At 39.4% G+C, this 10,524-nt stretch overlaps 1 protein-coding gene across 2 annotated transcripts in view; it reads left to right on the forward strand.

Annotated features, from left to right (window-relative positions):
- Positions 1-598: 598 nt before the first annotated feature.
- The window catches only part of CD96 (CD96 molecule), a 110,237-nt gene continuing 100,311 nt past the window's right edge, over positions 599-10,524 (forward strand). For both annotated transcript variants that reach the window (XM_017882382.1, XM_017882393.1), the window contains exons 1-2: positions 599-829; positions 3,556-3,912. In XM_017882382.1, the coding sequence (XP_017737871.1) occupies positions 769-829; positions 3,556-3,912 (418 nt within the window). In that variant the 5' untranslated portion in view covers positions 599-768. The remainder of the gene's footprint in view (positions 830-3,555; positions 3,913-10,524) is intronic.

Here is a 10,524-nt window from a genome sequence, read left to right on the forward strand (position 1 = left end):
CTCTGCCTTTGGATTCTGATTGTTACTGCCTTGCTTTGGCTCAGGCATGGATAAGCTCTTCCGTGGTGAGCAAAAATGGCCTCCAGCCAACCTGGTGGGAGACTTCCCTATCTGACCTCCAGCCTTCCCAGACGAAGGGTAGAAAAGTAGCCCTCACTCCTCCACTCCCAGGAAATGTGCATTTCCCTGCAAGAGGAGAGACAATAACATTTGGTTTGATAGCTGACACTATTCCCTGTTACTTTTCAGATTTTATTAAAATTAAATGTGTTAATTCTTTGTTCTTTCACCCCAGGGCAATTCTGGAAGGAAAACGTATCTTAAGATTGAACAGAAAAACTATTATGAAAGACACCAAGCTCACATTTGTTAAATGATTTTGTGCTCTTGAAAAGAAATGTATAAAAAGCACATTGCCAACTGCTCTGCATGATATCCTTTGTTTGGATTTTAGACGCAGCTTGACTGACACAGAGATCCTGAATAAGAGACTCTTTGGATACTGAAAAGTCTTTTAAAGAAGGTGATATACAGATTTCAGAGAACAATTTCAACCTTGTTCTATTGAAGGTTATACTCAGTCCTGAACCACATTACTTTCCTGTCTACGTTTCATTTCCTGGGGGCTTGCCAAGTGATAAACAGACCCAGGCGTGCGTGGTAAATTTGGGTTTTTTTAGCACGAAGTGGGTGGCTGGGGTTTGCTTGAAGACATCAATTGACTTTGTGATCATTACGGAAATGCTGGTGTAAGGTGTTCAGAAGACAATGGAGAAAAAATGGAAATACTGTGCTGTCTATTACATCATCCAGATACATTTCGTCAAGGGTAAGACTTCCAGTTGTCCCTCCTTGTCAGATGGGCCTCTTTAGGGGCGGATGGGGCCTCTGTTCATTTAAAATGCCTTGTGCCTGCTGCTGAAATGGATCACCAAAGGACAAATCATTACTAAAGGTTTCAGTTATGTATTTCAGTGGTAGGTATAGGAGAGATGCTAGAATCTAGAAATGATTACTAATGCACATTAAAAGTAAGAAGGCAATGGGTCGTTTGTGCCACTGCTCTGAGGCATTTTCACCCATTTCCTTTCTAACAGGATCTCTGGAGTAATGGGGAAATTGTGTTTCTTGAAAATGAAATGCTCTCCAAATGGTAGTCAAAACAACTGCAGAAAAATTAAAAATCACAAACCCATCAACGCTCAGAGATCCTTGCTTCACTTTTTTCTCTCTCAAGTACTCTTTTTCTTTTGGATATAACAAGTATTTCTCCTCCAAATACTAAGGTCTTTGGGAGTTGAATGCATGTTGAATTTTAATGAGGCATGTGTAGGTAGGAACCTGGGAGACAAAGTGGAATCCTTATGACAGTAGGAACAAGAGCCTAATGGGCCTATTTAAAAATAGAAGGAAGCAGGATTAGTTCTGTATTCCACAGTATGAGAGTATTATCATAAGCCTGAGTGTCTGAAGAATTAACTGTGCTTTTCAGATATAGCTATGAAAATATTAAGGAGAATTTCTAAATCAAAGAAGATTTGGAATATAATGCTGTAGATAGGATCAGAGCCATATTTTCAGGCAAAGGATAGCTCACAAGAAGTTACATTAAACTGTACTAACCTCTGCCTACCAAACTTTTGCATCCACAGAAGTGTGATAATTCCCATTTGTCAAGTACTTTTACTCTTAAGAGCCTTGTTTCTTCTCCGTTGCTTGTCGTCTTTTTATCTTTTCCTTTTGTGAGCTTCGGTGGTACTTGTCACAATAATATATATCATTTCTGTAGCAGGATTCCATGTTAATTCTAAAACTGAGGCCAACACTTTTGAAGGCATGTAACAGTCTCAATGCTTACCACATTTTAAGTGTCCTGTATCACTTGGTCAGACTGCTGATGGGAAAGAGACTCTACTTATGTCTAGTATTTCAGACCATCGATTAGAGGTGATACTAAGTGGAGCCTCTACCTAAGGTTAGATGAGGTCCTTTCAATCCTTATATATTGAAAGTGAAATTTCTTACTCTAATCAACTGAATTTGGGAGGCAGTTTGGGGGTTATGTGGAAGGAAAATAAAATAAAATAAAATAAGTATTAAAGTTTAAAATAATGAACATAACATAGGTAATAGTTAACATTAAGTATAGGTTACTTAGAAGTTATACGTAGGCTAAGAAATTTAAGTAGCCTCTCCGAGCATTACTAACAAGTTGCAGCTGCGAGCTTACCTCAACCTTCCAGGCTTATTGCCTGCCTCCAGACCCCCACATATTTCTGTAACTCCTGTTTTACCTCACCCCAGCTCTGTCCAGCTTTAAGGTTGACTGGTTGACTGGTCAAGATAGTTTTCTCAGAATTGTCACGAGTTAAATAATTTACTGTCTTTGACTGAAACCTGTATACTGCCTTGTTTTCCTGCCTCAAATGACATATAAACAAGCCTGCTTTCTCTGTCAGAGTCAGCAGCCATTTTGGGCATGAGTCTGCTGTGGGCCTGGATGCCCAAATTAAATAAAGTTCTTTTTGGTCTCCAAAGGTCTCTTTGTCTTCCTTGGCTGGAGTTTTACTGCGACAGTTATGAGGGTTATAGAAAGACACAAACTCTCGGTACTGAATTCATTCTTTTACTGGAGGTGTGACATTTTTGTTTTGTTTTGTTTTTTGTTTTTTGAGATGGAGTCTCGCTCAGTTGCCAGGCTGGAGTGCAGTGGCATGATCTTGGCTCACTGCAACCTCCGCCTCCCAGGTTCAAGCGATTCTCCTGCCTCAGCCTCCCCAATAGCTGGGACTATAGGCATGCGCCACCACGCCCAGCTAATTTTTGTATTTTTAGTAGAGACGGGGTCTCGCCATGTTGGCCAGGATGGTCTGGTTCTCTTGACCTCGTGCTCTGCCCGCATCGGCCTCCCAAAGTGCTGGGATTACGGATGTGAGCCACTGCACCAAGCCTGGAGGTGTGACTTTGAGCATACCCCGTTTCATCTCTCTGTGCCCCAGTTCCTTCCTTGATACAAAAGGGTTAACAACATCACTTACGGCGTGTGAGGGGGATTAAACAAGATAACATATGAAAGGCCCTTGTAAACATGTATTTTTCAAATAAATTGCTATACACATATCATTTATTTTTGCAGTTTCAGAAAGCATCATGTGTATTATATTCAGCTGTTGTTTTATAACCCAAAAAGCCAATTATATTAAACGTAAGAAGAATTGTCATACTAAGTTTGCTGGTATGCTTCAATTTTCAAATAGGCTTGATTTTATTCACAGGTAGTTAGAAACCTTCAATTATGTTTTGGTCAGACCAACACAAGGATAAATATTTAGAAGTCAGTAATTTCCTCTAGCTTCTCTACGTAAATGCCTCCTCATTTATATTGTCTCATGCGTCTCTATCTGAGTCAGACATAAGCTCTACTCTACTCCTAAAGTAGTCAGGGAAAAATTTCCTCAGTTGCTCCCCTCACCTTACTGAAGTGACTAGGGTTTTTAATTAAGAGTCATTCTATATGAATTATTTAAACTCACAGCTCATGTTCTTCCTTTTCAGGAGTTTGGGGAAAACCATTCAACACAGAAGAAAACATTTATGCTACACTTGGCTCTGATGTCAACCTGACCTGCCAAACACAGGCGATAGGCTTCTTGGTGCAGATGCAATGGTCCAAGGTCACCGATAAGGCAGACCTGATTGCTCTTTATCATCCCCAATATGGCTTCCACTGTGCCTATGGGAGTCCTTGTGAGTCACTGGTGACCTTCACAGAAACTCCTGAGAATGGGTCAAAATGGACTCTGCACTTAAGGAATATGTCTTCTTCGGTCAGTGGAAGGTACGAGTGTATGCTTACTCTGTATCCAGAGGGCATGCAGACTAAAATCTACAACCTTCTCATTCAGACACACGGTAAGCATAACTGGAAGACGGATGGAAGCCCATGCTTTCACTCAGCTCTCTTCTCATTCAACAAATGTACCTTGTAAGAAAAGCAGGGTTAGGCATGGTGCTCAGCATACAAAGGCTGAGCAGAAAGAGCTACTGTCTGATAAGGGAGAAAGGAAGTGACCACAGCATTTAAGCAAATAAGTGTAAACTTGTAGCAGTGATAACCGTCAATAATAAAGACTCTAACAGTCTTGTGAAGGAGCACATCACAGAGGCCATTGAAATTGTCCTTGAGTAATTAACACCATAGCTTAAGTCTAAAGAATGAATAGACATTAACACAATTTAGGGGGTGGGGCTGAGGCAGAGTGGAATTGTGAGTAATCCCAGAGAGAGAAAAGAGCTTGCATGAAGCTCTGTGGAGTGTTTGAAGAAATGGGAAAATGCCAATGGGACAGCAGTACAGCGACTAAAGGATAAGGCAGGTAAGGACCAGATCATGTTGGACCTGGTCAGATTCCCTTTTAAAAGGTTTCTATATTGATCTCAGAACCATGAGAAGACATAGAAGTATTTCCAACAAAAGGATGGCATGACATTTATAGGCTGATTGTATTTGTGTTGTTAAAAAAAAAAATCATACTGACTTTCCTGTGAAAATGAGGTGAAGATGGACAAGAAGGAGCAGGTGGAGACAACTCAGGAGACCATCTCAGTAGCTCAGAAAAGAAGAAGTGTTAGTTCAGGTAGATACAGAGGGAAAGTGGCAAATTTTGCGCATTGGGTGTAAAACATATGATCATAGAGTGAATAGAAGAGAAGGGCAGTATGAGTGAAGGAGAGAAAGAAGTTGAAGGTGACAACTAGGTGTCTGGCATGGTGGTGCTATTCACTGTGAATGGTGGTGCTATTCACTGTGAATGGTGGTGCTATTCACTGTGAGGGAAGGTTTGTGGGTGAATTTATGAAAGTGGTTCTGGGTATACAACATTTAGTCTAGGGCAGGTAAAGGGGCAAAGGAGGCTGCTCGTCATGCAGCATTCACACCAACATAGTTTGGAGGCCTGCATTTAGAAGCGGGAATCCTAGATTTAAGTTCTAGCTCCTTTCTGAATAGAAATAAATTTGACTTGGGGCCTATCGTGTAAATTCTCTGAGCCTGTTTGGAAAATGATTATAATAATGCCTGCTCTAAATTACCTGGCCCTAAAGTAAATGATTTTCATTTCTGCTAATGGAAGACAATGAAAGTGAAAGCCAACAAATGCAAAATGCACTGGCAGTGGACTGGTTCTGACTCAGGGCAAAGTGACCTGGTAATATAACAACAACAACAAAAAAAACTCGTGAAGATCATATTAAAAGGGACAGAGAGCTGCCCAGAAAAAGCAACAGATATGGATTTATTACCTCCTCTCCATGTCTTATAACTTACTTGCTCTAAAAATATGCTGTTGGAACAGTCCACCTTTAGGCCAAGGTCCTATCAACTACTATCTTACAATGCCCAATTCCCTTGCTGTTTTCCAGAAAACACACTACACACACACTTCAGTTCAATTAAGGATGGAGTGGAGTGGGATTGAAGTAAAGAGAAATGGAAGACCTACATAGAACACTGTTTAGCTACACATACTTTGATTCAGGTAGCCTGTGTTTGAACATTGGCTCTATCACTTACTATACGTTTCATCATTCCCAAGTTGTTTCAAGTTTCTCACATAACAAATATGGATAATTATAGTACTTTCTTTATAGGTATCACTAGCCTGATGATTAAATGAGATAATCTGTGTAATGCACTTAAATGTATAGTTCCTGCTAAAGGATAAGAGTTTGGTAAATGGTAGTTTTCAATTAAGAGTAGTAATAATTCTATTGAGCAAATTCTGTTTCTCAGTTCTGATTAGATATGAGCCCTGCTCCTTCTCTTTATATGTTGACCTCATTTGGAACTCAGTAAGACATTTGCCATGTAATATTAGCACAAGTACACATTGACCTTGGCTTCATACATAGATTTTTTGGTACATTCTGCCTGAACCAGTAAACAATACTGTGGCCTTACTGAGGAATTAGTGTTTCCTTCATTGAGACTTGGCAACATGGATTGATGTACCTTTTTTAGGAAATAGAATATGTGATGCCACAAAATGAAGACAGCAATGGAGAACAGATAGTATATTATCCAGAAAGGAGAATGGTGTTGCCTTTAAAGAAAATGAATTTCTTAAAATAAAGAGAACCAAAGGAGGTAAGCTTGTAGCTACTAAAAACTGCAGATCACTGGAGAGGCAGACACCATGTCTATACTTTCTGTGGTTGGAAAATTTCCAGTCTTCTGATCGTAACTTTGCTGCTGTCATCTGAATCAGATGAAAAGCAATGGCCTCAGTGTTAGAGAAATGGTTCTGGTATTGTGTTTTTGGGTACAAAGGGAGTAAAATAGAAAAGAGCAAAACAGACTGGGGGAAACAAATCCTTCACCACAGAGTGACCAAAAATGTTAGCCTGGTATGGAGCTACAGAGTAGGCAGCTGACTAAAAGGAGGCAGTTGCTATCTGAGAGCTCTGTCAAGTTCACAACCAATAACGTATTTCCTTTTTACCCTTTACTCTTTCGATCTTCTCTTGCTGCTTCTCCTCTCACTTGTACAGTTTTCCTCTTAGGCCCCTGTGCAATCTTTAAGTTTACAAGCTAGTTGGGTAAGCAAAACACACCTGAAGTGCAAACACTTATGTAGTACATAAACAAATGCAAATTGAAGTGGTGCATAAGAACCTAATTTGAAAATGCTGAGGGACTTGAGGTATTTGGGTTGATCATCTCTTCCTGTTTCTTTTCTGTTGCCATTTGAATCATTCTCTCATGTCTGCTCACAACACAGTGTGTGTCTAAATCCTGTTCCCATGTTCCCCAAGGGCCTAGCTGTGAAAGGATTCTGTTCTCTTTTCACAATATTTTGTCTCTGTGTGTGTCTTAGTGCTCTGAGGCTGTGGGCAAGAGTGGAAATATAATAAGCAGTGTGGGGTTTGCCTCTTTTCTGCTTTCACTTGATAGGGTTTCCTCCTAGGTTAGGAGGTTTTGAGTCACTCCAAGATATCCAGTTCTCTGAGTTAAGCCTTGGATTGTCATAATCTAGATTTCATTCATTTGAATGCTACTGGATCCCATAATGCTTCAGATTGTAAGATTCTGGTGCATTTTAAAATTTATAGTTATTAAGATCAGTTATAAGAGTATAACATGGTTTTAATTTACTAGTTCACAGTAAATGCCTTGGTGGGCTGTTAATGTTATTGGAAGCAGTAGTAGCAGTGAGAGTGGTTGAAGAAGTCATGGTCCTGGAAGTTGTAGTAATCGTAGCAATAAAATTTTGATCCTATAATGTTGATAAGCTTGGTCTAAAGCATGTTATTATCCTGTCTAGTTTGTGTTGAACCTGAATGCTGGCTCTTCTTAAATTCCTGTATTTAGTCTTTATCTAACAAGTGTTTTTGGGTGCTTACAGTTCTGGGCACCAGGCACAGAGTAGGCATAGATGGATGCATAACTGTGCCTTCGTGAATCACAGTGTTCAATAGGAAGAAGTTGACATTCATCAAATAAGCAAATACCAAATTGCAACAGTGAGAAGTGCTCCAGAAGTGAGGAAGTAGACAGTGTATGAGAGGGTATAATAGGAAAATCAGAAAAGACTTTCTTTCCTTTCCTCTTTCCTTTTCTTTGTCCTTTCCTTTGCCCCTTCCTTTCATTTCCACCTCCGCTCCCTTACCCTCTCTTCCCCTCCCCTCCCCTCTCCTTTCCTTTCCTTTGGAAGTGCTGCTTCAACTGGAGTTAACCAAGGGAACACAGAGCTTTATAAAGAACAGGACATGCAAAGGCTCTATGGTGAAAGGAAGTTCCAGCAACTGGGTAGACAGGGGAGATTTTAAAAGGTATTATAGCTCGAGCAGAGGGATTACAGGTGAGACAGTTAAAGATAAGATTAGAAAGACTGATTAGTCCAATTAAGGAGTTTTGTCTTCATCCTAAGAGCTGTGGGAACTAATTGAAAGGTGGCTGTTTTGTTTGATTTTTTTTGTTTTGCATTTCAAAAATGCATCTTTGTGGCTCAAGTGTAGAGAATGAATTGAAGAAGGCAGAGAGGACAGTGTGGATCAGTTAGAAGACAACAGCAGAAAGCTACATGAGAGATGCTGGTGCCATTAAGTACAGTGGCAATGAACTAGAAAGAGAGAAATGTTTAGATTAGAAACTTGTGTAGGAGATTCTCCCCACAGGATCAGTGGTGGATTGCCTATGTGAAGGGAGGAATAAAAAGCAGTGTCAAGGATGATGCTTTAATTTCTAATATGTAACACAGAAAAAATAGGGGAACATTGTATTAGGGAACACAGGAATATGATCAGATCATGCAGAAATTATTTTGCATTTCATTTTGTACATATTGAGTTAGGCATGAAGTTGTGACATACAGAAGACGTTAGGTAAATATCTGGATATACAATTTCTGATCTAGGAGAGAAGTTTAAGCCGAAGATACAGACTGGTGAGTCATCTCAGTGTAAGTGCTAACTAAAGTTCTGGGAGTGAAAGAAATCATCTAGGAAGAGAAAAATCAAACAAGAAAAGCCATGTGGCACTTCAGCAGAGTCCATGGTGACAGATGGAAAAAGATGAGTCTTCAGAGGGTAATGAAGAGCAATTAAAGAGGCACAAGTAAAATCAGGAGTGAATTGGGTCACAAAAATCTAGAAACATATTACGTTAAAGGAATAGCCATCAATCATAAAGTTTCTAAGAAGATAAAATAGTTATTCAATTGTATATTAAAACATGAAATTTTTTATCACCTAACAGGAACTGTTTGGTGGCATTATGGAATGGAAGTCAGGCTGGAGGGAGAAGAGGAATGAGTGGGAGGCAAGGAAATGGAGACAGCACATTGATATGACTTTCAAGAAATCTGCCAGTAGTAACAGGAAGAGTAGAGGTGTTCAAATGCGGGATTCTGTTGATATTGCAGTAGAGATGGTGATGGCGGTTTCAATTAATAAAAGACACTTGACTGTGCTTCAAAGTTAATGGGCACGATCTAGTTAAAAAAGAGTAGTTAAATACACAGTATGGAGGATAAAATAATAAACCAAGGTTTCTACGAAAATGGGGACAATGATACAACACAAGTAGGACTACCCTGATATTGAAAACAAAAAAAAAAACAGGTTTTGTTTTCTTTTTTTATTGTAACAGGAGGGAGGGAAAATAAGATGAGTGCATATAATGAGGGAGGTGCTGTCTCTATTTCTCTAAAATAGAAACAAAACCATCTTCAGCTAGAGAGAGGAAGGAAGCTTCAGAAAAGAAGATTGAGAAAGGTTTGAAAGAGCTGCTATGGATAGAAGCGAAATGAATTCACTAACTAAACACATTTGGATTTTTGGTCTGTGTTGAACATCCATTTGGGTATGGTATGAAATGGCAGTGAAAACAATTTGCATCAGGCCTTCTCCAGCAGTGACTGGCTGCTTGAGTCTGGCATTAAAAATACATAGTGCCACATTTGGATTCCCTTTTAGATTGTTGCCAAAAGATAAAAAAGGGCAAAGGATTTGGGGTATAAGCAAAAATATTATTGACACAATGCACTATAGAACTTTAGCTTGATAATAAGAGACACAAAGAAAAAATAAAGCTGACGGTTTGGAAAAAAGTAGTGTGATTAACTCATTAAAAGAGCTAATGAGGTTGGAGAACAGTTGAAATGGGACTAGTTGCACAAGCTGGAAGAGTAGATGTTTGTAGGTTTGAATTTGTGATTTTATAGATAGAGCAATTTTACATGATAACAAGATCCAAGATGTGATTGTGAGAGTAGATGGCTAAAATGAAGTGGAGACAATTATTGAAGATGACAGCGGGAAGAACTGAGAGTCCAGTTATTGGAGAAGTCATCTGCATGGTCACTGAAAGCACCTAGGTTATGTCAGGTTTGGAGCTGCAAAAGATTGCAATCTACATAATAACAGTTTCAAAGATAACGGAGTGTGATTGGGAGATCAGAGCAGAAGTTAACACTTTTTCTCTGAAGGGTCATGCTGTGCTTTGAATATTTGTCCCCTCCAATATCATTTTGAAATTTAATTGTCATTGTAACAGTATTAAGAGATGAGACCTTCTTTTTCTTCAAATTTTATTTTAAGTTCAGGGGTACCTGAGCAGGATGTGCAGGTTTCTTACATAGGTAAATGTGTGCCATGGTGGTTTGCTGCACAGATCATCCCATCACCTAAGTATTAAGCCCACCATCCATTAGCTATTCTTCCTGATGCTCTCCTTCACCCCACGACATCCTCCGACAGGCCCCAGTGGGTGTTGTTCCCCCTCATGGGTCAGAATGATTTATAACAGAATGATTTATATTCCTTTGGGTATATAACCAGAAATGGAATTGCTGGGTCAAATGGTATTTCTGCCTCTAGGTCTTTGAGGAATGGCCATACTGTCTTCCACAATGGTTGAACTAATTTACACTCCCACCAACAGTGTAAAAGCATTCCTTTTTCTCAGCAACCTCACCAGCATCTGTTCTTTCTTGACTTTTTTTTTTTTTTTTTTTTTTTTTTTTT

This window comes from Rhinopithecus bieti, unplaced genomic scaffold (genome assembly GCF_001698545.2).
Source record: "Rhinopithecus bieti isolate Rb0 unplaced genomic scaffold, ASM169854v2 scaffold_777, whole genome shotgun sequence".
NCBI lineage: Eukaryota > Metazoa > Chordata > Mammalia > Primates > Cercopithecidae > Rhinopithecus > Rhinopithecus bieti.